Raw genomic sequence first — 26,606 nt, 5'->3', positions numbered from 1 at the left:
TATAAAGAGAATCTTGCTCTGGACCTTGATAATTTTTTATCTTGCATTAAAAAGAGAGGTGGCATTCTAATTAAAATTTCGTTTATGTTAGAGTTTTAATCAGTCAGAGTAGATCGACAGTCTGTCAGAGAAGCAAATAATATGCCCCGTCAATTTTTATCTCGCCTCGTAGTCTTTATTCTTTTTGCATCTTTCGGCGTAGATGCTTCAAAAATCCTGGCGATCACTCCGCTGCCATCACCTAGCCACGGATTATGGTACAGGATTCTACTGGAAGCTTTGGCGGAAAAGGGACACCAGGTCACGGCGTTCATGCCTTACGTTGGAAAAAATAAAACTGGAATCAGGTAAAGGTGGGAAAATTCTTCAAATCAAAGGAATCAGTACGCAGCCTCTCTATTTGTTCTAAAATTGTTTTTGCACTGTTTTATTAACTACTATTGTGCACTTCAATGAGGAATCATCAACTTGCTTAAGGAAAACAAAGATGGAAAATCCCAGAATTGATTGAATTGGAAATTTTGACGAAAAAATATCTCAAAGCAACCAAATAAATTGTCTCAGCATCAAATTTTCAACATTTTTAAGATGGGATATGGCATAAAAATAATAGATAATTAATACACTCTTCCTGATATGATATCTTACAACTACTATATGGTGCATGCTATTTATGTCCATCCAGGGTTTTATTATTAATACTCATTGAACTCGATCTTGCAGCTACTTTGAGATCGAGGGAATCTTCCCTGACGAAGGAGTTCTAGAATTGACGAATCTCGGCCCAAAAGGGCATGTGGAAGCAATTTGGGAATATGCCTTAGCAATCGGTGCATTGCAAATCGAATCGAGCGCCGCGAAAAAACTGCAGGAACTTTCTGAAAGCGATGAGAAATTCGATTTGATCATATTCGAGCTCTGCTATGGAGAGCATTTTGCTTCTCTCTTTCCGAGGTTTAAAGCGCCAATTTTCGCTATAAACGCTTACGCAGATGGATTCTGGAACTGGGACTTCCTCAACGTGAATAATCAACCCTCGGTTTACGTGCAGTCCGTTTTGTCATACGTGTGCGCATCTTTTAAAATGTTAATATTGTTAGCTATAATTAATAATTTTTTTTAGATCACCAATGAGTTTTTTCGAACGAGTAGCAAACTTTCTCACGCTTTACTACGACAAGTACCATTATGGACAGTATTTGAAGAGGCAACAAGCTCATGCTTACGCCAAATTCGGAAATGATGTGGCGAAAATCGAAGACGTATTGTACAATTTGGAGTTTATGATCATTAACTCTGGCCCTCCAGGAGTTGATCCAGGAAGGATTTTACCTCCGAATGTCAAGGAAGTAGGCTGTTTGCAATGCAGACCCGTAAATCCTGAAAAGCTTCAAAAGGTTGTGACTTTTTTATTATTAATCTGATCCAAAAAAAATAAATTTGTTTCTAAATTAATAATTGTAAAAGAATCCCTTTATGGACAAACCAATACAAAAAAGCTAAAATCTCTTTTTCATTTGTTGTGTAATTACAGGAAGTACGAGAGTTCCTTGACGGTGCAAACGACGGCTTTATTTTCTTCAGTCTGGGCACAAACGTCAAAAGTACAATGCTGCCGCAAGAAGTGATTGACGGAATATTAGAAGTTTTCGGCAAGCTGAAGCTTAAGGTTTTATGGAAGTTCGAAAATGATGATCTTCCGGGAAAACCGAATAATGTCATGATTAACAAGTGGCTTTCACAGCAGGATGTCCTTGGTAAGCTGATTTTTGGAAAGCTTGTAATTCAATCCTAAACTGAAAATTTAAGGCCATAAAAACGCTCGCCTATTTATCACGCACGGCGGACGGTTAAGTGCACAAGAAGCCACCTACCACGGAACGCCAATGTTGGCGATACCCTTCATGCTGGACCAGCACAAGAACGCAGAAACCGTCGTTAAAGCAGGAGTTGGTCTCAAGCTTGGGTTCTTACAATTCACTAAAGAAAAATTCGAGTGGAGCATTCACGAAGTGTTGAATAATCCTCGGTATTGCAATTTAAAACCAAAAAGAGGATTATATTTAATTCATATAACGAAATTATAGGTACAAAGAAAGTGCGCAGATCCGATCCGCAATCGCAAAAGACAGAATCACCACACCACTAGAAGAGGCTGTATTTTGGGTCGAGTATATGATTCGACACAACGGCACCAAACACCTCCGACCCGCAGAACACCATTTGAATTGTTGCCAGCTCTATTCGCTAGACGTGATAGCGTTTTTACTTCTTACAATTACTGCTCCAATTGTTGTATTGTTGAAGCTTCTGTGCAGGAAAAAACAACGGAAAATTAAAAATGATTAAGATATACATGCAATCAAGTTGAAATTTATAAGTGTTTTCATTGAAAAAGCCAAATTTCTAAAAAAAAAAAAAAAAAACATAAAAAATAGATTGACCACGACTTTAATCGATGGATATAGAAACTCGTGAGTAGTAGAGGTTTCTTAAAATGAACCAGCAGAAAATGTTATTTCATAAAACTGTTCCCAATATTTTTGTACAGTAAATTGTTGAAATTGATGATTTTGACCCCAATTTAGAATTTTAAATAGGGTTTTGCAATATTTTTAAACGTTGTTTATCTTGAAAAATTAGAACTAAAAAATGAAAAACCTTTTTGGGAAGCTAAACTTTATCTTGATCTAGCCAGGTTTTGTAATTTTAAAATTACTTAAAATTCGAGGTCACTATTCGATAAATTAAATATGTTTGGTTAATATAATCTCAAATTACTTTCTGGTGTTTTCTCCAATAAGAATGAAGAAGCCTTGAATTTACATTGAGTGATAAGAGAATGTGCGTTCAGAGCATTTATAATGTGAGATGAATAGGGTTTTATTGAGTTTGTCATATGTTTAAAGCAGTACAATCTACCTTTCCTACAAAATAAATTTTTTGCTGTAACAAAAACATCAACGAAAACGCTTATCGGTACCCATCGATTGCAAATGAATAAAAACAGGCAGTCAAAATCCCACTGGCTGTTTTTCTCAAAGATGATAGCAATTTATTTTAGGCAAAAATATGATAAACAGAGTAGAGGAGCCGCGCGCTGACCTTGAAAATGATTTCGCTCTCACTAAGATGAGAGGTGGAGTTTTTCACCATCGTTTTAATACTGCAGCGTTAGCAGTCCATTCAGTCCGTCTGCAGCAGCGGTCGGCAGCAGACCAGCTATCATGCGCCGCTTATTGTTATCGCACCTCATTGTCCTAATTTCTTTGGCTTGGCGAGCTGACTCTTCCAAAATCCTCGCGATTACTCCACTGCCGTCGCCCAGCCACGGAATATGGAACAGAGTTTTGCTGGAGGCTTTGGCGGAAAGGGGACACCAGGTCACGGCATTCATGCCGTTCGTTGGAAAAAATAAAACTGGAATCAGGTAGTTTTGATAAGAATAAAAATTTAACTGAATATCTGAAAGATTTTTAAGTATTCTAATTTCGCAAGCAATATCGGATTTTGTACGCTCATTAAATGATTTTAAATTTTCATTGGAACCAAGTGAAATAATGCTTTAAAACTGCATTTTTAGGAAATTTTGAGCATTTTGCCTAAAATTTAATGACAATTAACTGTCATTATTAATTTAAATTTTAAAATAAACTAAGGGCAAAAATCAACGCTTTACTGAAGGAGGATAAGTTTACAATATGTTTTTTATATTTGATGTCTTGTCAAATCAAGCTGTTTACGTCCATTGAGATTTTATATTTTTAATAATTTTTGACTCTGTTATTGAACTCTTGCAGCTACTTTGAGATCGAGGGGACCTTTCCCGATGAAGGAGTGCTAGACTTGATGAGTCTCAGCACAAAAGAGCACGTGGAAGCGGTTTGGGATTATGCTTCAGCAATTGGTATGATGCAAATCGAATCGAGCGCTGCAAAAAAACTGCATGAACTGTCTGAAAGCGATGAGAAGTTCGATTTGATCATATTCGAGCTTTGCTTTGGAGAGCATTTTGCGTCGATCTTGCCAAGATTCAAAGCACCGATTTTCGCGATTGACGCTTACGCCGATGGATTTTGGAATTGGGACTTCCTCAACGTGGATAATTATCCCTCGGTTTACGTACAGCCTCTTTTATCTTACGTGTACAAATGTTTTAAAATTTATTTTGATAATGCATAACTTTATTTTATATTTTAGAACGCCAATGAGTTTTTTCGAACGAACGGCAAACTTTCTCACGCTTTACTACGACAAATACCATTACGGACAGTATTTGAAGAAGCAGCAGGCACTCGCTTATGAAAAATTCGGAAATGACGTGGCAAAAATCGAAGACGTATTGTACAATTTGGAGTTCATGATCATCAACTCTGGTCCTCCAGGAGTCGATCCTGGCAGAATTTTACCACCAAATGTCAAGGAAGTAGGCTGTCTTCAGTGCAGGCCAGCGAATCCTGACAAGCTACAAAAGGTCATTATTTTTATCTATCAAAAGAAATCATAAAAAATATATTTAAATAAAATTTCAATAAATTTATTTAATAAAATTGTTTCTTGTGACTTCGGGGAAATTGTGTGGCACGCACCAGTGTCTTAAACAAACATCACAAAAGGCCCGTTTCGATCCATTCCCTGTCTTGCCGATATTTCGTTATTAAAATTATTTTAGGAAGTGAAAGAGTTCCTCGACAGTGCGAACGACGGCTTTATTTTCTTCAGTCTTGGCACAAACGTCAAGAGCATCATGCTGCCGCAACAAGTGATTGATGGGATATTAGAAGTTTTTGGCAAGCTGAAGCTTAAGGTTTTGTGGAAGTTCGAAAGAGACGATCTTCCAGGAAAACCAAATAATGTGATGATTAATAAGTGGCTTTCGCAGCAGGATGTTCTTGGTAAGCTGATTAACGCTTGAAATTTTGGGAAACAATTACAATTTGGTTTTCCGTGTACAGAAGCATGCCCTGCTGCTCCAAAACTTATTAATTTATTTTATGCTAACGACAGGCCACAAAAACGCTCGCCTTTTTATCACGCACGGTGGACGTTTGAGCACACAAGAGGCCACCTACCACGGGACACCAATGTTGGCAATCCCTTTTTTCCTGGACCAGCACAAGAACGCGGAAGCAGTTGTAAAAACCGGAGTTGGCCTCAAGCTGGAGTTTTTGCTGTTCACAAAGGAGAAATTCGAATGGAGTGTTAATGAAGTTTTAAATAATCCACTGTAAATTATTTGATGATCATTTAAATCAGTATAATTCTAAATTTTCATTAAATCAGGTTCAAAGAAAAGGCTTGGGTTCGCTCGGCAATCGCAAAGGACAGAATCAACACGCCGCTAGAAGAGGCTGTGTTTTGGGTCGAGTACATGATTCGACACAACGGCACTAAACACCTTCGAACCGCAGGACACCATTTGAATTGGTTCCAACTCCACTCGCTGGACGTAATCGTGCTTTTCCTGCTGACTATTACTGCTCCAATTGTTGTTTTGCTCAAGCTTCTCTGCAGGAGAAAACAAAATAAAATTAAAACCAATTAAGTGCATAAATCGAGAATTCTAAACTTTTTCATAACATATATTGACAAAATTAAAAGAAAGAAAAGGTACAAATAAAATTAAATATCCACGAGTAAGAGAGGAATTTAATCTGTCTTTAAGAAAATGATTACAAGATACCAGCCGTCAATTCGTCTTGAATTGGCTGGACTTGTAATGTTTTTTCCAATAAATATGATTTTCTAAAAAAAAAAGATACAGGGCTCAAAACATCACCAAACCATGTATTTTACAGGGTTATATTTAATATAGAATACAATTTAAAATTTATTTTCTATCTTCTCTTAAGCTAATTTTTATGAAAGAGAGCATTTAGCTAATTGCAAATTACTTGATTTGCACTGTTAATGAATAAAATTAACGCTATATTTACACTGATATTTTCAAAACACATTAATTCAAAATAGAAATCATTGGAAAGTTAAATTAATCAAAATCAGGCGAGGAAAAGTTTTGAAGGCTGACTCTCATGATTGGCAACACAAGTGGAGATTGTCATTGCAATCAGTTTTAGAGGGAGCCACGGGCTCTATCAAGCAATTTGACTTTGGTCATGCTCGCATCGCAGTTACAGTAGTCAGCCAAGCGAGGTGAAATCAACGAGATGAGGCTGCGCCTGTTATCTGTGGCGCTCGCTCTCACTTTTTTGTTTGCCGGGTGCCAGCAGACGCTCGGTGCCAAAATCCTGGCCATCGCGCCCGTCATCTCGCCAAGCCACGGCATCTGGAATCGTGCCCTGTTCGAGGGGCTGGCCGACAAGGGCCATGACGTCACCGCTATCATCCCTTTCGTGGGCAAGAACAGGACTGGAATCAGGTGAATTTATATTTCTACCTTGGTAATTTTTTATTCTAAAATTTGTAATCCTTTTTTTGCTTTTTTTCGTTTAAAGATCATTTTTTATAATATTTAAAACAAACGACCGTTTTGTTAAAATAAAAACTTTTCTATTTAAGCTACCATGATATCGGTGGGCTAATGGAAGATGAGAACTTCCTCGAATATGCCCATTTGAGTGTCAAAGGCAACGTCGATGCATTCTGGGATTTTTCTACAGAAGTGAACCCCGGTCAAGTTCAATCGGAAGTGTCCAAAAGGCTGCTGATCAACAATAAAGAAAAGTACGACCTTGTCATCCTTGAGATGTGCTTCAGCGACGTTTTCACGGCAATTTTGCCTAAATTCCAAGCACCGATTGTTGGAATCAACGCCTACGCTGACGCATGGTGGAACTGGGACGCGTTCGGGGTTGATGTTCGCTCTTCAATATTCCCTAGTTCTATTCTGCCTTACAAGTATGAACTTTTTGCTGTTCTCAATGTTTTTTTGTTTCATATTTGATGCCAATTTATTATTACAGATCTTTTTTTGAGGCAAAATATTTTTTATTTAAATTTGTGTACTCATTTTTTTAATTTAGTGTGTTTTTTCAGGTACCCAATGACATTCCCTCAAAGAGTTATCAATTTCATGGTTCTAGTCTACGATCGCATTAAGAGAAGTAATTCCCTCAAAGTCCAACAGGCCTTGGCAAAACATGCTTTCGGAAATGAAGCGGCTCAAATAGACGAGGTTGAAAGGAATTTCGACTTTTTCTTGGTAAATAATGGACCTCCAGGCGTGGACTTAGGCAGGGCCCTGCCGCCGAATTTTAAGGAAGTAGGCTGCCTGCAGTGCAGACCAGCTGACCCAAGCAAACTCCAACCCGTAAAAGATATAAATTTTATATATGGAAATTTTCACACTCATGTTGATTAGAACGTCAGAGAATTCCTGGACAGTGCAACGGACGGATTCATTTTCTTCAGCCTTGGGTCTAATATCAAGAGTACCGATCTTCCAACTGAAGTGAAAAAGGAGATTTTGGAAGTTTTTGGCTCTCTGAAACTAAAGGTTTTGTGGAAATTTGAGGACGACGACCTGCCTGGCAAACCAAAGAATGTCCTAATCAACAAGTGGCTTTCTCAGCAGGACGTATTAGGCAATCCCAAGATTTGATAAGTGTGTTCGAAGCATCCTAACCTAATTTTTAAATTATTATAGGCCACAATAATATGCGAGCTTTCATTACGCACGGTGGCCGGCTCAGCACTCAAGAGGCAAATTACCACGGCGTGCCGCTCGTTGTCATTCCTTTTTTCGCTGATCAGTACAAAAACGGAGCAAAAGCAATCAACACGGGCGTCGGAGTTTCTTTAGAGTTTTTGAAATTCACCAGAGAGAAGTTTGCCCAGGCCATTCAAGAAGTGCTTAATAATCCGTTGTAATAAATAACAGTTATATCATTCAAATGATTAAAATAATACAAAATCTATTATTATAGTTACAGAGAAAACGCTCAGCGGTACTCGTCGATCGCCAAAGACACGCTGCACACGCCGTTGGAAGAGGCAATTTTTTGGATCGAGTACGTTATTCGGCACAAAGGAGCAAAGCACTTGCGACCGGCCGGCCAGCACCTCAACTGGATCCAGCTCCATTCAATCGACGTGATTGCATTTCTGCTCTCACCTCTTGTTCTAATTGCGTTCCTCTTGAAAAAGTTCCTCTGCTCAAAGAAGGAGAAAGTCAAAATTCAATAAACTTGCTCGTCTTTTAAGAACAATAATGTTTTCTTCATTTTTATGGTGACAAAAAATTTATCATAGAACTTCAAGAAATTTCTTTGTTCAGAAATAAAGTTTTATCCAAGAGCGCTTATAATTTATGGTAACTGATAACAGCTGCTGGTGACATTAGTGATGCTGCAGAGGAAGCGTATTCAAATTACGCTGGAGTGTGGGACGACTGTTACTATTTGTATAATAGTTAACAAGAGTCTTCTGGATCGCAGTCGTTCGTCTAGCTGCTCCCAGCATGCACACGCGGCTCTTTATCCTGCGCCCGCTCGCGGTCATGTTCGTTGTGATGCTGATGACAAAAGCTGAGCTCGCCGGCGGCTCTAAAATTCTGGCCGTAACTCCAATGGTGTCGCCGAGTCACGGAATTTGGAACAGGTGCCTTCTGGAGGCATTGGCGGAAAAGGGACACCAGGTGACTGTGCTCTCTCCGTTTTCTGCTCAAAACAAGACAGGAATCAGGTTATAATAAGCTACAAAAAATGTTAAAAATGGAAAATCAATAGTCCAAAATGAATCACATAAAAATATTAAAATCATGATCACTTAGAGAGAAAAATATTTCAAATATATTTATACTCACATATTTTTTTATAAGAAATGTGAAAAAATATTCCATGGCAAAATATTCGATAGTTTAGAAAAATTGATTTTCCCCAACTAAAATTCTCCAAATTAAAACTTATTTTTGCAGCTTTTATAATATTGGAGGTCACTTCGACGCCAGTGTGACCCTTAGTTTCGCTCAACTCGGTGTCAAAGAGCAGACAGATAAAATTTGGCAGCGTGCGTTTGAGATCAGCCGAGTGCAAGTCAAAAGTGATGTTGTGAAACGATTTTTGGTCGACAGAGAGCATCGTTTCGATTTGATTATACTCGAGATGCACTACAGCGAAAGCTTTTTGAGTATGCTTACTGGATTTGGAGTGCCCATCGTTGCGATTAATGCGTTCGGCGACGGGCAATGGAACTGGCAAATGATCGGCGCTGAAAACTACCCTTCAGTGTTCGCTCAGCCCGTTTTTTCATTTAGGTTGGAAAATATGATTTCAATTTATAGCTTTCCTCTTTAAATCAAATCCAGTCATTGCGACTTGTTATACTAAGAACTTCCACTTTCGTAATGCCGCAGTTTTATAATTATTTTAAAAGCAACTCTATAAAATTCTAATAAAAATTAAGAATGATATTTATACTTGCAGCACGCCAATGAAGTTTCTTGATCGCTTTATCAATTTTATTTGTCTTTACTACGAAAAATACTTGTACAACGAGTATTTAAAGAAGCAACAATCGCTGGCCAATGAAGTGTTTGGGAGTATTGCTGAAAAAATCGAGGAGGCAGTGAAAAAAATTGACTTTTTTCTTATGAACTCTGGTCCTCAAGGTTTCGACTTGGCGAGGATTTTGCCTCCAAATGCAAAGGAAGTCGGTTGTTTGCAATGTAGATCAAGCAATGTAGCTAATCTACAAGTGGTAAATATTTAATTTTATTTATTTATTTTTGATTGTATACTAAACTACAGTTATTTTTTTAGCTCTACCAAGTAAAATTGTATTCAGTCGATTTCAAAATTTTTAATAATTATTATTCATGTATAATAATTGAATAATTTAATTAAGAACTTAAACAAATAGTTTTTCTTTCTGATGAAATAAATTACACGCAGCATGTTAACGCTAAACGCAAGCTCATGGATTTATATAACAACCTCTCTTTAATTCTAATTTAGTTAATTTAACACATTCAGAGCGTAAGAGATTTTGTGGACAGCGCTGAAGAGGGATTTATCTACATGAGCCTTGGTACAAATGTTAAAAGCAGGCCTGCTTCCCAAAGAAACAATTAATAGCATATTGCTAGTTCTTGGCAATCTCAAACTGAAGGTTTTGTGGAAATTTGAAGAGGACAATTTGCCTGGCAAGCCTGACAACGTCATGATCAGGAAGTGGCTCTCACAGCAAGACATTCTCGGTAAAAATGGGCTTTTGGGAATTAAAAATGGCTTTATTTTTCTATTGCAGGCCACAAAAACATCCGGCTGTTCATTTCGCACGGCGGCCGCCTCAGCATCCACGAAGCCGTGCACCATGGAGTGCCTTTGGTGGTTATTCCGTTTTACATTGACCAACACAAAAATGCCGAAACGGTGGTGCGAATTGGCATAGGTGTGCGAGTCAGCTATTTAGATTTCACGAGAGACAGTTTCGAAGGCGCAATTTTTAATGTTTTAAGCGAAGAAAGGTTGTATTCTTATAGAGACTGTATTTTTAAAATATTTAAAATGTTTTTTGTTTAAGTTTTAAGGAAAAAGCTCTGAGGGCGTCAGCAGTGGCTCGAGACCGAATGAGCAGTCCGCTGGAAGAAGCCGTTTTTTGGGTAGAGCACGTCATTCGCAACAATGGTTCAAAGTATCTCCAGCCTGCTAGTGCGCACTTCAGTTTCATTCAACTGCACTCACTCGATGTTATTGCACTCCTTCTTGCGTTTGTTGTAGTAATAATCTTCATGTGGACCAAGATCTTGTCTTTCCTTACAAAATGCATTTTTAAAAATATTAAAGAAAAATTAAATTAAAAATTTTAATTCGTATTTTATTTTTAAAAGCAATTTCATCTATTTGATACCCAGAGATGGAGCGAATATAGCATAAAATTCAGTCGCCTCTTTTTTTCTCTCATTTGGCATCGCAACAAGGTCACAGACCAAGGCTAAGACACTCCTCCTCTTTCTTGCGGTGCACCAAACATAGTGACTCGCAGGTTTCTATCAGTAGCAACTATGCGGCTGAGCTTGGTGGCGTTAATATTTTGCCTCTCGGCGGCCCACGGAGCCCAAATTTTGGGCCTCTTCGGCGTCTCCGGGAAGAGCCACAACCACTTTTTCACGGCGCTGACCAAGGAGCTAGCGAACCGCGGCCACGACTTGACCATCGTCACTGCCTTTCCAACCAAGAAAACTTCGGCCAATTATAAAGAAATACCGGTCGAATTAATGGAGTTATTTTCAGCGAATTTCAACCCTCTAAGCCAGACAGAAGAGGGCACGTTGAGCAGACTTTTTTCCATGTTAGGAATGTTCAAGAAACTTTGTCCTACCATACTGAACTTGCCCCAGGTGAGATGTTGTTCTGGTTTAAATAAATAAATGAAATTAAAATTTTGTGTAGATTAAACCACTGCTGGAAGAAAAATTTGATTTGGTGATCATTTCAACGTTCTTCAGCCAATGCTTCCTGCCTTTTGGATACATCAACGGTGCCCCAATGATCGGCATAAGTGCAGCAGGAAGTTTGGGAATGGGAATGGACATGGCTAACCCCGAACCAAGGTCTTACGTGCCGAATTTGTTTCTACCCCTCACTTCAAAGATGACGTTTCTGGAACGAGTTACTAATACTTTGTTATCCCATCTAATCAGGTCTGTTTAAATCACGTATAGATAATATTAAACTAATAAATTTCTCAGCTTTTTGGCCACCTTTGTTCATAAGCCAGTTATGTATGATGCGGCAAAAGAGTTTTTCGGTCCCAACATTCCAACCATTGAGGAAATGGAGAAAAATCTCAGCCTCGTAATTTACAACAACCACTTCACCTTGAACAATCCTCGGCCCTTAAACCCTGGAGTCATTGACGCGGGTGGAATGCACATCAAAGACAAAAATGAAAAACTTCCAAAAGTAAAATTATTGATTTTTAAAATTTGTATCATTATATTTTACTTAAATAAACAGGATCTACAAGAATTTATGGACGGGGCCAAGGATGGAATCATATATTTTTCGATGGGGTCTTACATTAAAGGATCAGAATTCCCGGAAGAAAAACTGAAAGCTCTGCTGGACGCATTTTCTGAGCTGCCCCAACGTGTGATTTTCAAATGGGAAACAGAGGCAATGCCAAACAAACCAGATAATGTCAAAATTGGGAAGTGGCTTCCCCAGCAAGCTGTGCTAGGTCTTAAATTTTCCGATTGTTTAATTTTTTTTATAAAAATTATGCTAAAGCTCATCCCAATTTGAAGCTATTCATCACTCATGGCGGACTATTGAGCACTCAGGAGGCGGCTTATCACGGAGTGCCACTCGTTGGAATTCCATTTTTCGGTGATCAACAGTTAAACGTGGCAAAATCATCGCGAATGGGCCTCGCTGTAGGATTGGACTACAACACTTTAAAAAAGCAGACCATAATGAAAGCGATCAAAACTGTCACCAATGAACCATCGTAGGGTTATATATCTATTTAAATCCCATTGCCTTCAAGTATTTAAACGACCTTATTTTATTTAGTTACTACAAAAATGCCCAGGATTTGAAGAAAAGGGTACGAGACCAGCCGGAAAGTCCTCTAGACCGGGCCGTGTTCTGGACCGAGTACGTGTTGCGACACAACGGTGCCCAGCATTTGCGTACTGCGGCCACGGACATGACCTGGTGGCAGGTTCACCTCATCGACGTTTACGGAGCTATTTTCGCGGTGCTATCGGCTTTTCTTGTTTTCGATTATTATGTCATTAAGTGTTGCTGTTGTAGGAATAAAACTAACAGCAATAAGAAGCAAAGCGAGGCTTCGTCAACTAAATCTAGAAACAACAAAAGAAAGGCTGAATAAGACATTAACGAATACTCCACTGGCTATTATTGATTTTTTTAAAGTTCTACACAATAGATGTATAAATTATCTATTTCGCATTAAACAATCACAATTTTTTTTAAAAACTGAACGGTTTCTTTTAATTCGATTTTATCTTTGTAGTTTTAGGTCTCTTCACTTCAACAAGATTATTTAAAGAATAAACAATGGCTTGCATATGTGCCGTTTTTTGAAGCGTTGCTGAAAAAATTCAAGAGGGTGAGACGTAAAAATTATCAATTCTTTCTCAGGCCTTAAAAATAATAAACTAGAAAGGAATGTATTTCAATTTAATTTTCACTCTCAGGATCCTGTTAAATTTATTTTATTTTTATTGCATTTTTAAGCACTTGTGTAAGCATTTAATTTCTGACCGCTAACTTGAAGCTTCGACCGTTTTCAAAACAAAAGAACCAACGTTAAATTCTCAATGTAATTTAGGTTTATAACCAATTCAGAGAGGCAGAGATAGAGATTTTGAACAAAGTACACATAAGAAGAATTTTTATACTTAAAAACTTTGCTGTCGTTCCTACCAAGCAGGTTGCGGATTTTGGCTTCAACACGTTGAATGAAAACTCCATAGCCAAGAATGCAAAGTTGCAAGATCATTGAATTGGAAATCACTTAATTGAGGTATTCAAAAACTGTAAATTATAATGACGGCACCATATCTGTTAGCTGGTTTGTAATTTTCTGTAAATGGTTTTATATTTTATGGAATTTCGCTTGAAAATGTTCTTATTAATCTCTAAAACCCCAAAGCTTAAACTTAATCGGACTGGCCAAGAGATGGAGTGATAATGGTATTTAATTCAGCTGCCTGCTCCTCTACTATATACATACTTATCATCGCGGCCTGGCAAGGTCGCGGACTGAGGCTGAAGCAATCCTGCTCTTTATTGCAGTGCGACTGCCGATTCTCAATCAGTTTCAACCATGCGGCTTTGCTTGTTGGCGTTAGTTTTCTGCGTGGGCCTTTCAGCAGCCCACGGGGCCCGAATTTTGGGCCTCTTTGGCGTTTCCGGGCAGAGCCACAACCACTTTTTCACGGCGCTGACCAAGGAGCTGGCGAACCGCGGTCACGACTTGACCATCGTCACTGCCTTTCCAACCAAGAAAACTTCGGCCAACTATAAAGAAATCCCTATCGAATTGATGGAGTTATTTTCAGCTAATTTCAACCCTCTCACTCAAACAGAAAAAGGCCCTTTGAGCAAAGCTTTTACCATGTTAGACCTGTTCCTGAAGCTTTGTCCTGCTGTCCTGCAAATGCCCCAAGTGAGATTTAATTTTATATGAGGGGTATGTGTTTTAAAATTTAATTCGTTTTTAAGATTAAGCCACTATTGCAAGAAAAATTTGACTTGGTGATCATTTCAACGTTCTTCAGCCAATGCTTCCTGCCTTTCGGTTACATCAACAGTGCCCCAATGATCGGCATAAGTTCAGGAGGAAACTTGGGAATGGGAATGGACATGGCTAACCCTGAGCCCAGGTCTTACGTGCCGAATATGTTTTTACCCCTCACCTCAAAGATGACGTTTGCGGAACGAGTTTCCAATACCGTGATGTCCCATTTAGTCGAGTGAGTTTTAAAAGTTAACGTGCAAGCAACAAAATATTTCGTTTTTACCAATCACAGCTTCCTGGCCACTTTTTTCCTTAAACCAGCCATGCATGATGCGGCAAAAGAGTTTTTCGGTCCCAACATTCCATCCATCGAGGCAATGGAGAAAAATCTCAGCCTCGTAATCTATAACAATCACTTCACTTTGAATAACCCTCGGCCCTTGAACCCTGGAGTCGTTGATGCAGGTGGAATGCACATCAAGGACAAAAATGAAAAACTTCCAAAAGTAAAAATTTTTAAAACGTAAATTTTTCACAAATACTAAATGAGATTATAACAGGATCTACAAGAATTTATGGACGGAGCCAAGGATGGCGTGATCTATTTTTCGATGGGGTCTTTTATTCAAGGATCCCAGTTTCCGGAAGAAAAAGTGGCTGCTCTGCTGGATGCATTTTCTGAGCTACCCCAACGCGTGATTTTCAAATGGGAAACAGAGGAAATGCCAAACAAACCAAATAACGTCAAAATTGGAAAGTGGCTTCCCCAGCAAGCTGTACTAGGTCTTAAATTTTCCGATTGTTTAAATTTTTATTTATATAAAATTATGCTAAAGCTCATCCCAATTTGAAGTTATTCATCACTCATGGCGGACTATTGAGCACTCAGGAGGCGGCTTATCACGGAGTGCCACTCGTTGGAATTCCATTTTTCGGTGATCAACAGTTAAACGTGGCAAAATCATCGCGAATGGGCCTGGCCGTGGGCTTGGACTACAACAATTTAAGCAAACAGAACATTATCAATGCGATCAAATCTGTCATCAACGATCCATCGTAAAGAAAACCACAATTTTAATCATCCCCGTAATTATTTTCATGACCTCTACTTAGATTCTACAAAAATGCCCAGGAGTTGAAGACGAGGGTACGAGACCAGCCGGAAAGTCCATTGGACAGGGCCGTGTTCTGGACCGAGTACGTGTTGCGACACAACGGTGCCCCGCATTTGCGGACTGCGGCCACGGACATGAGCTGGTGGCAGGTTCACCTCATCGACGTTTACGGAGCTATTTTCGCTGTGCTATCGACTGTGCTTATCTTCGATTCTTATCTAATCAAGTGGTGCTGTTGTAGGAGAAAATCAAACAGCAATAAGAAGCAAAGCGAGACTTCTCCATCTAAATCAAAAAAGAGCAAAAGAAAGGCTGAGTAAGGTTTAAATACCCCAAACAATTGTAGACTGCGGTTATCCATTCTTTCTGTTTTGTAAATAGCTGTAAAAGCAACTACATATTACAAACAAACAATATAACAAATGTCAAAAATAAACTGAAATTTTAATTTTTATCTGTGAACTATTCAATCTCTATACTAGTTTGCCTTTTCCAAGAAAGATAATTATATTCTTTAGAATTCATCAGATTGAGTTAGAGGGAAAATTGAGTTTGAGTTCAAGGTCTGCTAAACTGATGCAAACTGTTTCGTACTCTGTAATTAATTTCTTGACTCGTGGAGAAGGAGCCGCCCCGCTGATTAATTTATTTAATACGGTATTGAGTAAAAACGTTCAAGTTTATTGTGCCTATAACGCAAAAAAACTATTTGTTGTAGAGTTAAAACCAAACTAAATTATTTTCAAAGAGTATAGTTATTTAACTTAAAATAAAGCTCTTTTGCAGCAATTTATTTTTTATGCTGACGAACAATGCTTGACTGTCGGTGTTGACCGGACTCAAGTGCTTGTCGCTCATAATTTCATAATTTACCCCAAGTGCAGCAGAGGTTAACTCAGCACATTTTAAAACCCTCTACATGCCACATTGAATTAATATTTTTAAATCTTTTCTCTTGCACATAATAGGGTTTCAAAAATTGATTCAAATTCTGATTTTCTCAATGGAATGACAAATTATATCTAAAAAAAATCTCAAAAGGATGTCCATATTATTTATTTTTATTTATCTCCGTACGTATGCATAGTAGACACAATTATCCAGTAGCTTTTTGCCCAGAGATGGAGCTATGATGATCTCGGCGGGATTCAAAGATATAATGAGTCCGCGTTGCCTGTTTTTCTCGCTTATCTTCCGGCAAGGTCATAACCACAAGGTGCACCTTTTTTAGCGCAGTGCGCGGTCTTCACAAACATGCGGCTCTGCTCGTTAGCGTTAATTTTGTGCGCGGGCCTCTCGGCGGCCCACGGGGCCCGCATTTTGTGCCTTTTTGGCGTCTCCGGCAAAAGTCACAACAACTTCTTCTCGGCGTTGACCAGAGAATTGGCGAACAGAGGCCACGACTTAACCGTCCTCACTTCATACCCGACCAACAAAACATCGGCAAACTACAAGGAAATTGCGGTGGATGTGATGGACAAAGTTGGAGCAGTATTTAGTCCCTTCACTCACACGGAGGAGAATTTCTTCAGTCAGTTCGGCAGCATAATAAAAATATTTGTCCAGACTTGTCCTTACGTTCTGCAAACCCCGCAAGTGAGTATATTTTTTAGATTATTTTTTACACAAAATAAGTGGAAATCGGCGATTTATTTAATTAAATTTAGGTGTTCAATGTTCCAATCAATCGGTTTTATTTTAGCATTCCTAAGCCAAAATACAAATTTACAGCATATTCCCCAATCCCCTGAATATCATATAGAGCAAATACCAATCCATTTTAAACTGAATTGATTTAAGAAATTAAATCCAATTCAATACTTAGAGACACAATAAAATTTGTAGCCCTTTATAGTGTTAACCATTTTTTTTAAATTTGATGAATGAAGTAAGGCTCTTACATAACACTGGGACACTGCTTATATTCTGCAATAATTGCCTCATATAAACGCCAGTTGAAATTAAAATTCTCAGAACTCGCATCTCTCCTGTGTTTAGGTGAAACCTCTTCTCAACGAGAAATTCGACTTGGTCTTCATATCAATGTTTTTCAACCAATGCTTCCTTCCGTTTGGATACCTAAATGGAGCTCCAGTCATTACGATTAGTCCAGGTGGATCGTTTGGCATGGGAATGGACATGGAAAATCCTGAGCCAACATCATACGTGCCAAGCATCTTTCTGCCTTTTACTTCCAAAATGACGTTCACTGAACGAGTTGCAAATACCGTTATAACACAGCTAATTAGGTTAATTACGCTTAGTTAAATGAATTTTTTAATTATAAATTTAAAAAAGTGCTTTAGGAACCTATTACCTAAAACCACACATGCACCAAGCTGCTAAGGAATTTTTCGGACCAAACATTCCAACCATTGAGGAAATGGAGAAGAACATCAGTCTTGTAATTTACAATAATCACTTCAGTTTGAACAGTCCCCGGCCATTGAACCCTGGAATCATTGAGGCCGGAGGGATGCACATTAAAGAAAAGAACGAGAAACTTTCAAAGGTATACAAATTGTTTTTAACGATTGGATGGTAATATTTAATTTGTTTTTAAGGATTTGCAAGATTTCATGGATGGTGCTAAGGACGGAGTGATTTATTTCTCAATGGGTTCCGTCGTCCAAGGCTCACAGATGCCAAAAGACAAGTTGAATGCTCTGCTGGGTGCATTTTCCGATCTGCCCCAACGTGTGATTTTCAAATGGGAAACGGACGAAATGCCTGGCAGACCGAAAAATGTCAAAATTGGAAAGTGGCTTCCCCAACAAGCAATTCTGGGTATTTATATTTTCTCAATTTTTTTATCTTTATTAAATTAAATTTGTTATTTAAACACAGCACATCCTAATATAAGACTCTTCATCACTCACGGTGGGCTTCTCAGCACCCAAGAGGCTGCTTACCACGGAGTACCACTCGTTGGAATCCCATTTTTCGGTGACCAGCAGTTAAACGTAGCGAAGTCTGCGAGAATGGGCTTTGCTGTGGGCTTGGATTTCAACACGTTGAGCAAACAATCCGTCCTCCAAGCAATTAAAACTGTAGTCAATAACCCTTCGTAAGTGCAGGATTTAAGTTTCTGGGAATCTGATAAAATATTTTTTATTGATTTTCATTTGATTTTTCTTAAAAAAAAATGTTGAAAAAATATGAGAAATAATTTAAGTATAAAAGTGACTTAAAATGAAAATTTCCAATGATTGAAAACTTAATATAAGAGTGCTTAAGAGAATGTAAAACATAAATTGAATTCAACTGAAAACAAAATCCTCTGATGATAAGGATTAAATTAAAAAATCCATGTGTACTTAGAATTAGACACCCCTGTATACATAAATCTTTTTTTTTCGTTGTTTTGAGGTACGGGAATTATTGCAGCCGAAAGTGAGTAAACAATTAATCAATTCTCTTTATTTAGGTTTTTAAAAAATGCCCAAGATTTGAAGAGACGAGTGCGAGACCAGCCAGATAAGCCGCTCGATAGGGCCTTGTTCTGGACCGAATACGTGTTGCGACACAATGGCGCGCCCCATTTGAGAACTGCGGCCACCGACATGCGTTGGTGGCAAGTCCACCTTATCGACGTTTACGGAGCAATATTCACATTCATCTTCGCGGTGCTCCTCTTCGATTATTACCTTATCAAGTGGTGCTGCTGCAGGAGCAAAAACAAACCTGGTAAAGCAGGAACGTCTAAATCAGCACATAAGGGAAAGAAGAAAGCAGAGTGATTCCTGTGAAATTGTTTGTTTTGTACGGGATCTTAAAAATAAACTCGATGTTTAGAAGCTCTTAAATGTTTATCGTTATCATTTTTCTTTATCATCTTAATATCCCACCACGCATGATCCCAAACGAGTTTATTTTGCATGCAGTGAACTTTCTTGGGTTCACTTTTTTATCGGCCGCCTCGTTGAAAAATGCTTTTAAAGAGTATATTGTGGCTTTTCTCGTTAGCATTTCTTTTCCAGCACGGCAACTCAGCCAGGATTTTAGGTTTGTACGCAGTCCTTGTTCTTATATTCAAGGTTTTGAAATTTAAGACACTTAATCGACTATTTTTTTCTGAGCATCCATTCATCATGCAATGTTAAGCCAGTTAATCCATAATCGTCTAAAACCGTTAAAAAAAGTCCAAAACTGGGTATGATTTGTCAAATTCTAAATTGGCATATTAATCCATAAAATAAGTTTTTTATTCTTAGGAGATTTGTATTTGTAGTCAAAATTTGTGTCAAAATCTAAGGCAATTTAAACCTTGGGAGAGAAAAATAAAATGTTGCAGCTGCGCTAAATTTATTTTCAATTGATTTTTATTTACAAAGTTAATAAACTGATCTCTTTCCCCAATCAAGAGACAGCAACGTATTTTCCGTATTTTCTATCAATTCCTAATTTATCGCGATTATTATTTTAAAATTTACTTTTATTGTTGATAATTGTCATCCTCTTTTCTGACTTTTAATCTTTTAAGCTATATATAATAAACTGTGAAACATTCTCACAAACAAATAAATTGAAAAATGACGCTTCCGTTAAAATATTATTTGAATTTTGCTGCAAAAATCACATAATTGAAGTATAAAACAAATAATAATTATTTTCCTTGAAAAAAGTTAAAAAAAACTAGTTAATTAAGTTGACAGCCATATTTATTTGCTAATCTCGCATCTCATTTGCAGGCCTGTTTCCCTTTTCCGGGCCGAGTCACAACCACGTGTTCAGCGCCCTGACCACCGCTTTGCACGACCGGGGTCATGACTTGACGGTGGTGACAGCATATCCGCTGAAAAATGCGCCCAATATAGGATACAGGCAAATAGACGTGAAGCCCATCCGCGACTACTTCGAGTCGTTCGACGTTTACGAGTACTCGGGCCAGAGCACCTTTGGCCGGCTATGGTCCATGTGGTACTCCTTCTCGCACAACTGTCCTCTCGCGGCCGAGATGCCCGAGGTCAGGCAGTTGCTCAAAGAGAAATTCGACCTTGTACTCGTCTCGACGTTCTTTAACGAGTGCCTCATTCCTTTTGCGAAGCATAACAAAGCTCCATTGGTCATGGTGAGCTTTTTTCCAATTTTGTGCTATTTTTGTTAGCTAAATTTAAAAAACGGAATATTTTGATAGAAAATTTTTGCAAACAAAAAAAGAATCTGGTCTCCATTTCAGGTAATTTATTTGGCAAATACTTAGTTTAAATTTTCACGAGTGTATTGTGAATCGAGTTTTTTAGTACAGACCCCAGAATTTGTTCCAGTGGTTAGTTTTTTTTTATTTTGCTGAAAATTATATATTTTTTCTTTAACGTATCTAAAATTGATTTTTCGTCCAATACATCAATTTTTCAGGTGAGCTCTCTTGGCTCCCTAGGTTTTGGAATGGGAATAAATAATCCGGAGCCGAGTTCATTCGTTCCAAGCGTTTTTCTGCCATTCACGGATCACATGAGTTTCTCGGAACGAATGGTGAACTTTTTCGCCACCCTGTTCGTGGACCTGTGCAAGTACTTCAGGCACTACCCGAAGATGGACGCAGCAGCGAAGGCGCTCTTTGGGCCTGACACGCCGTCGGTGATGGAGCTGGAGACGGACACCAGCCTGATCATCCTCAACAGTCACCCGAGTCTCAGCTACCCAAAACCTCTTTTGCCGAACGTGATTGAAGCGGGTGGAATGCATATTAGGGAAGACAACGAAACACTTCCAGAGGTTTAAAAAGATGAATTTATTCGCACTTACTGTAGGAAAGGGGGAAGGCATTTTTTAGCCAACGAGAAATTTTAATTTGCTACTCCCTTTTGCTATTGCCTTAAAAGTTCAAGTAAATTTAAAAATATTTTGATATTATCGTTAGTATTAATTTTATTTTTGAAAAGTAAAAAATACATCTATTCAGCAAACGTAACCGGTGTAACTATGGAGTGGTCGGATTGCCAACTTACTAACATGCCAAAGGGTTCCTGAGATTTTATGGCTAATTTTAGATAAAAAAAACTGAATCAAAAAGTAAATTTGAAAGAATAGATTAAAAATTTTTCGGGCTCTAAAATATCTTGTAATGTTTGCAGATTAGTTTTAAATAGTCAAATTGTTAGTAGAAAGTGAAAAAAGATGCCAAAGATATATTTCAATAAATATTGAAACAAAACAAATCTCTATAAGCGTGTTTGAACAGCAAAATCCACGTTATTTGTTGGAATGGTCTGATAACTTTATTATTAATTAAATTCTTCCCCTTGTAGTTGCATGTTAAAATTTCATTTTGAAATATTTTTAAAAATTATTCTGCTTTCAGGATCTCAAGCAATTTATGGATGATGCAGAGCATGGCGTCATTTATTTCTCGATGGGCTCGACGCTGAAGGGAAACAAAATGCCAAGAAATAAGGTGGACATCCTGGTGTCGGCGTTTGCAGAGCTTCCGCAAAGGGTGATTTGGAAGTGGGAGAGTGAATCACTGCCTGGTAAACCGGAAAACGTTAAAATCAGCGAGTGGCTACCACAGCAGGCAATACTGGGTGAATTTTTCGCTTCATTTAAGTTTCACAAAAAAAATATTAGCTAATTCCTACAAACCACACTAATAATGCACTATTTTTTTTAATTTCGTATCAAAATTACTTCAAAATTAAAATTCCAAAACCTCAAAAACGACGGAAATGAGTCCGCAGAATTGAGTTTCTCGTGGTGGAAAACATACGAAACTACACCACGAACGCTCAGTTCTGAACAAATTAAATTAATTTGAAAATCACACCCTTGGTAGCAGGTATGTCGGGTGTCCTCATGAGTCAAAATGTATTACGTTCAATTCAATTAGGATCAAAGCCGCGCCGAATTGGCGCCAAATTACAAAAAAATATTTATTTTTTAGGGTTCAAAATGCCACGTTTTTCATCTTTTGACTTTGATTATCTAAAAAATGAGAAAAACAATGCCTTATCAATTATTTTTTATTTATAATTTTATTGCGTGAACGATTTCTCAGTCCAGGGTGCAGTGAAAAGGGCTAACTGTGGCATCTGTGGCCGTAGACTGAGTAGCCCAAGCCCCAAGTTTCGTTCATTATTATTATTGGTTTTCCATCGATTTAATTTCCTCTTTTATTCCAATATTTATTACGAAAATTCATTTTATACTTGCTGAAATATAGGTACATAACGACCTTCAACAAATTTAATCAAAAACTGAGTGTCGACAAGAGTGTCGACGCATTAATGTTTTTGAGAACGTAGAAAAATTTTCTGTTATGAAAATATTTTACAAAATTAATAATTTTTCTGTCTAACAATAAGTATAATTTTTTATGTTGACGACAACCTTTATTAAATGGGATCAAAATCAAATGCTATTATAATCGATATATAGCTTTGACCAAATTTGATTTTAATTTGATTTAGTGATTTAAAATTTATTTCAGCACATTCAAACTTGAAAGCATTCTTCACTCACGGCGGACTATTAAGTACACAAGAATCAGCCTATTTCGGAGTTCCCTTAATTGGAATGCCAATGCTTGGTGATCAAATGCTCAACGTCGAGAGATCAGAGAAATTAGGATACGCAGTAGGAATCGACTTCAAAACACTCACCAAAGAATCGGTTATGAAGGCCATTCGCACCATTTTAGAAAATGAATCGTTAGTACTTATAGCTTGTAACTTCAAAACAAAAATACAATAATTCCTTCTCAGGCATAAATTGAATGCTGAAAAATTGAAAACCCGCTTTCGAGATCAGCCGGAAATGCCTTTGGAGAGGGCGATTTACTGGACTGAATTTGTTCTGAAACACAATGGAGCACCCCATCTGCAATCGCAAGCCGCAAAATTAAGCTGTTACCAACTGTACATGCTAGATGTTGGGGCTTTGCTTTTCATTCTCATCACTTTTGGACTTTGGACCGATTACTTGTTCATCAATTCCCTGTTCAAGTCACCAAAGAAAGTTAAAACAAGTTAAGAAAACTGCAAAATAAATTAAGGTACCAATACTAAGTGTGCAATTTATTTACCATCACAAATCTACATTATTTGAATCCTTTCTTGACACTAAGTGCAAATTGAAAAGCAAATCAGAATTTTCACAATTTATTTCAATTAGTATTTAAATTGATCAAACGTTTTTTTCAAAGCCAAAATTATTTTTTCCCAAATTCATTCACAGTTTGAGTTAGCGCAAACAAATTGCGCTGAAACTAAGTCCGAAAATTAAATGACTAAACAGGCGGCAATTTTGTGGAACTGACTGAAACACAGGAACGGTGAAAAAGGTTGAATTGCTAAACAATGTTTTGGACAGAATCTTTAGTTTAGCGCAAACATTGGTGTGACCTATTATAATATTTTTTAGTATTGATCACATTTAGAAAAGGACTTTTTTCTTGCCAAAAGAATGAAAAAAGAAAAACGGTGAACAGGCAAAAATAAATATCTCAATTTTCTGTTTGTAGAGAGGCAACATAGCCTATTGATCACCTATATATGTTTCATTTTGTAATTTTATGAACTAAAATTTTAGAGGAGCATTCACCCTAGTATAGCCCTATCTTTGATCACTCATTAATTTTTCCAGCAAGCGCAAGGACTACCATTTTCACGTCAAAATTAAATAATGGCTGCATAAATCATTTATACGAACTAATTATGTACATCTTAATCATACGATATTTTTATGTCCTCTTGGTAGCTTAGAAATTACGCATAGCTCAAAAAACACTGAAATTTTCACAGTAGAATTGATTGTAGCAAGAAACTATTTTAGCTTGTTTTGTTGAGCCGTGTAATTTCTACGCTATGCATATAGACAGTTATATAAATTCTCCTAATTAAATTAGCGAAATTTAGTCACATGGAGAAACAAATAATTGAAATTTGGTCAGAATTAAACTCTCAAAAATCACTCGAGTACAGTTAAAATTCAAAACACGGCTCTTTGTTTCGTTAGAACTATATAGCCTGCGTTTCGAGATTCGTCAGTCTGATCAGAGGGAGGAGGCGCTGGAGGCGCGCGGCGAGTGCTCGGGTCAGTCGTCGCGGCCCACATGCTCGTCGATGCCGTCCGTCTCGGTGACCAGCGCCCGCTCGAGGATCACGCGGCCCTCCTTGTAGCGCTGGTTCTCCTCGGTGGCAAACTCGTAGATCCAGCCCACCTTCGTGTCGCAGTTCTTGCAGAAGACGTCGCGCACCATGTGCCGACCGGTCAGCATCACTCGATCTTGCACGTCACTGCCAAAATTTTGTAAATTTTTAGATCTATTTTCAATTTTTGTAAATGAAAATTCACATTTTTATATGAACCAAAACTTTTCCTACCAACTCTTTTTCGAGTTTAATGGTGGGGTCAGACATGCCATACTACAAAGCCGATTATTTTCATTTTTAATGTTTAAATAATGGCCATAGTACGTCAGACCAATAATACAATAATTTAATTTTAAAAATGAGCATGGTACCAGACAAGAAAATGGAGCATCTACTCATTATATTAACAAATATTTGCTTGCAAAGAAGATATTTAAAATAAGTCTTCATGCCTAAAAGACCAAATAATATTTTTAAAAAGACGAATATTTTCTGAAAAAGTCTGAATTGTGTCTGATGAAATTACGGAAATTACTAATTGCGTTTTCCACCGCTGCGTATTGGACCCAAGAATTTAAAACACATTTTGTATGATAGTAAACAAAAGAATGTTGAGTAACGTCAAACAAGCTAAAAATTTGTTAGGCTTATCCAAAACTAATTCCTTTATGTGAGATTTTTAAATTACAGCTGATTGTGAGCTAATACCCACAAGACTTTAACAATTATTATTCTCTGCCCTTTAAATATCATACATACAAGCAGCTGATTTCCTAACGGTAAATATCGCAACTCATGAGAAGTCTCGGATAAAATTTAAAACAAACACAAATGCAGTTCTCATTTACAGACTATCTATTCACCCTGCCTTACACAAAATATAGGTTAAGAGATCGTGTCATTATTGTATATAAAACAAACAAAATTCAAGTTTCATTGAATGAAATGAGTCAGTGAAAATGAGGGTTGCAAACTACATACGCATTTATAAAATATGTACATACATACCTGTAATTGAGGTTGACGACCTTGTTGAACAGGAAAGCCCTTCCAGTGGCCCCAGTGAACCTGGTGCTGATCAGCTCTGACCTGTTGGTCAGAATCGTGTCGCAGGAGGCACACGAGAAGAGCCTCGATCCGCCGATATGGGCCAGAAAAATGCGTCCCATTTTGTGGAATTCTCGGATCCCTCTGAAAACAGAAAAGCTCTAGACTTTTGCGGGATTTGACAAATATTCGAAGGTACCGTACCACCAATCTTATGACGACCTGTAGATTGATTTGGATCGAATTGCGCACAACCACAACGAGTCCTTCAGTTAAAAACCAGTGACAACAACTCGACAATAACAAATCAGCCGAGCCATATGATTTTGATTGTGAGAAGACTGCGACGAGAGACGGAAATTCTGTCGCTGCAGTCGCTCAGTTCTAGGCTGCCTGGTTGCTAAAGCAAAATATTTAATGGGTTTGGCGGGAGAGTCGGCGAGACTTGAAAGTGTTTTGTTAATATTATAATGGTTGTGTGATCAGAGTTCGCCAATTTTGCAATGCACAAAAATGCACCACTGGTTTTTAGCTCAAAAAAGCGGCTGGAAAACCCCACCAGTGTTGGGTTTTCCGGATTTAACCCGAAAATCGTCAATTTTCGCTCCAAAAGTCTAAAATTTCAGAAAATTACGTAGAGATTGAAAATTTTCAGTCTCTTTTGGTGGAACTAGTGGCTCTAATACTTATTTTGGTGATTTTGAAAAATCCCTATTTTTGGTCGTCCATCATGAGAATTTTTAATTTTCCATTAGAATGCATGTGTGTTCCGAAAAAGTGCGCAAAATTGCAGAAAAACCCGCAAAAAAAGTTTTTGGCAATGCAGTGTGTTTTTCCGGAAAAATGCGGGTTTTTGCGAACCCTGTGTGTGATCCGTATTAACCAATTTCACCAAATGGCTGTACCTTTACTTTATGAAGTTATTAAAGTTGATGCTGTGGGCACATGGATAAATTGCGCAGCACACCCGCTGACCTACTCTTTTTTCTTCATTACATTTCCGATATTTCCATAAATTGACATTTTGGAGGGGTTGATGATGGAAGTTTCAATATCCTAACTAAGAGTTCAATAAAAAGCATAATGAAGGCACATTTTATCACATTTATTGAACAAGTTCAAGAATTAAAAAATCAGGTATTTATAAATTTTTCAAGTACATATATTGGCAATACAGGAA

General features: G+C 37.8%; 7 protein-coding genes across 7 annotated transcripts; 6 read left to right on the top strand and 1 right to left on the bottom strand.

Annotated features, from left to right (window-relative positions):
• Nucleotides 1-12: 12 nt before the first annotated feature.
• Nucleotides 13-2,361, top strand: LOC135934577 (UDP-glucosyltransferase 2-like). Its single transcript, XM_065476447.1, has 6 exons — nucleotides 13-347; nucleotides 724-1,068; nucleotides 1,124-1,397; nucleotides 1,535-1,757; nucleotides 1,810-2,029; nucleotides 2,088-2,361. The coding sequence occupies exons 1-6, from the start codon at nucleotides 142-144 to the stop codon at nucleotides 2,347-2,349; spliced, it is 1,530 nt and encodes a 509-aa protein (XP_065332519.1). The 5' UTR covers nucleotides 13-141; the 3' UTR covers nucleotides 2,350-2,361.
• A 786-nt stretch (nucleotides 2,362-3,147) lies between these two features.
• On the top strand, nucleotides 3,148-8,171 carry LOC135934837 (uncharacterized). The gene is made up of 12 exons (XM_065476833.1): nucleotides 3,148-3,430; nucleotides 3,801-4,145; nucleotides 4,201-4,474; nucleotides 4,673-4,895; nucleotides 5,008-5,227; nucleotides 5,284-5,542; nucleotides 6,141-6,379; nucleotides 6,520-6,858; nucleotides 6,997-7,270; nucleotides 7,322-7,544; nucleotides 7,607-7,826; nucleotides 7,887-8,171. Exons 1-12 carry the CDS (start codon nucleotides 3,228-3,230, stop codon nucleotides 8,143-8,145), a joined length of 3,078 nt encoding a protein of 1,025 aa, XP_065332905.1. The 5' UTR covers nucleotides 3,148-3,227; the 3' UTR covers nucleotides 8,146-8,171.
• A 122-nt stretch (nucleotides 8,172-8,293) lies between these two features.
• On the top strand, nucleotides 8,294-10,764 carry LOC135934579 (uncharacterized). Its single transcript, XM_065476449.1, has 6 exons — nucleotides 8,294-8,643; nucleotides 8,876-9,214; nucleotides 9,384-9,657; nucleotides 9,933-10,156; nucleotides 10,207-10,426; nucleotides 10,483-10,764. Exons 1-4 carry the CDS (start codon nucleotides 8,420-8,422, stop codon nucleotides 10,029-10,031), a joined length of 936 nt encoding a protein of 311 aa, XP_065332521.1. The 5' UTR covers nucleotides 8,294-8,419; the 3' UTR covers nucleotides 10,032-10,156; nucleotides 10,207-10,426; nucleotides 10,483-10,764.
• Nucleotides 10,765-10,948: 184 nt separating this feature from the next.
• Nucleotides 10,949-15,741, top strand: LOC135934835 (uncharacterized). The gene is made up of 13 exons (XM_065476832.1): nucleotides 10,949-11,299; nucleotides 11,352-11,602; nucleotides 11,651-11,864; nucleotides 11,919-12,141; nucleotides 12,192-12,411; nucleotides 12,477-12,789; nucleotides 13,363-13,418; nucleotides 13,707-14,100; nucleotides 14,157-14,407; nucleotides 14,465-14,678; nucleotides 14,733-14,955; nucleotides 15,009-15,228; nucleotides 15,286-15,741. Exons 1-13 carry the CDS (start codon nucleotides 10,964-10,966, stop codon nucleotides 15,605-15,607), a joined length of 3,237 nt encoding a protein of 1,078 aa, XP_065332904.1. The 5' UTR covers nucleotides 10,949-10,963; the 3' UTR covers nucleotides 15,608-15,741.
• Nucleotides 15,742-16,492: 751 nt separating this feature from the next.
• Nucleotides 16,493-19,097, top strand: LOC135934576 (UDP-glucosyltransferase 2-like). Its single transcript, XM_065476446.1, has 6 exons — nucleotides 16,493-16,883; nucleotides 17,286-17,536; nucleotides 17,586-17,799; nucleotides 17,852-18,074; nucleotides 18,135-18,354; nucleotides 18,715-19,097. The coding sequence occupies exons 1-6, from the start codon at nucleotides 16,542-16,544 to the stop codon at nucleotides 19,025-19,027; spliced, it is 1,563 nt and encodes a 520-aa protein (XP_065332518.1). The 5' UTR covers nucleotides 16,493-16,541; the 3' UTR covers nucleotides 19,028-19,097.
• A 59-nt stretch (nucleotides 19,098-19,156) lies between these two features.
• LOC135934578 (UDP-glucosyltransferase 2-like) lies at nucleotides 19,157-23,258 on the top strand. Its single transcript, XM_065476448.1, has 6 exons — nucleotides 19,157-19,292; nucleotides 19,979-20,358; nucleotides 20,646-21,005; nucleotides 21,592-21,814; nucleotides 22,717-22,936; nucleotides 22,991-23,258. The coding sequence occupies exons 1-6, from the start codon at nucleotides 19,217-19,219 to the stop codon at nucleotides 23,256-23,258; spliced, it is 1,527 nt and encodes a 508-aa protein (XP_065332520.1). The 5' UTR covers nucleotides 19,157-19,216.
• Nucleotides 23,259-23,275: 17 nt separating this feature from the next.
• On the bottom strand, nucleotides 23,276-25,783 carry Yippee (yippee). The gene is made up of 3 exons (XM_065476450.1): nucleotides 25,631-25,783; nucleotides 25,388-25,570; nucleotides 23,276-24,523 (listed from the first exon to the last, which is right to left on the bottom strand). Exons 2-3 carry the CDS (start codon nucleotides 25,546-25,548, stop codon nucleotides 24,322-24,324), a joined length of 363 nt encoding a protein of 120 aa, XP_065332522.1. The 5' UTR covers nucleotides 25,549-25,570; nucleotides 25,631-25,783; the 3' UTR covers nucleotides 23,276-24,321.
• Nucleotides 25,784-26,606: the final 823 nt, after the last annotated feature.

The sequence above is a fragment of the Cloeon dipterum genome, chromosome 1 (genome assembly GCF_949628265.1).
Source record: "Cloeon dipterum chromosome 1, ieCloDipt1.1, whole genome shotgun sequence".
Taxonomy (NCBI): Eukaryota; Metazoa; Arthropoda; class Insecta; order Ephemeroptera; family Baetidae; genus Cloeon; species Cloeon dipterum.
The sequence above is the reverse complement of the archived record's forward strand: the minus strand, read 5'-3'. Positions and strand labels throughout refer to the sequence as shown.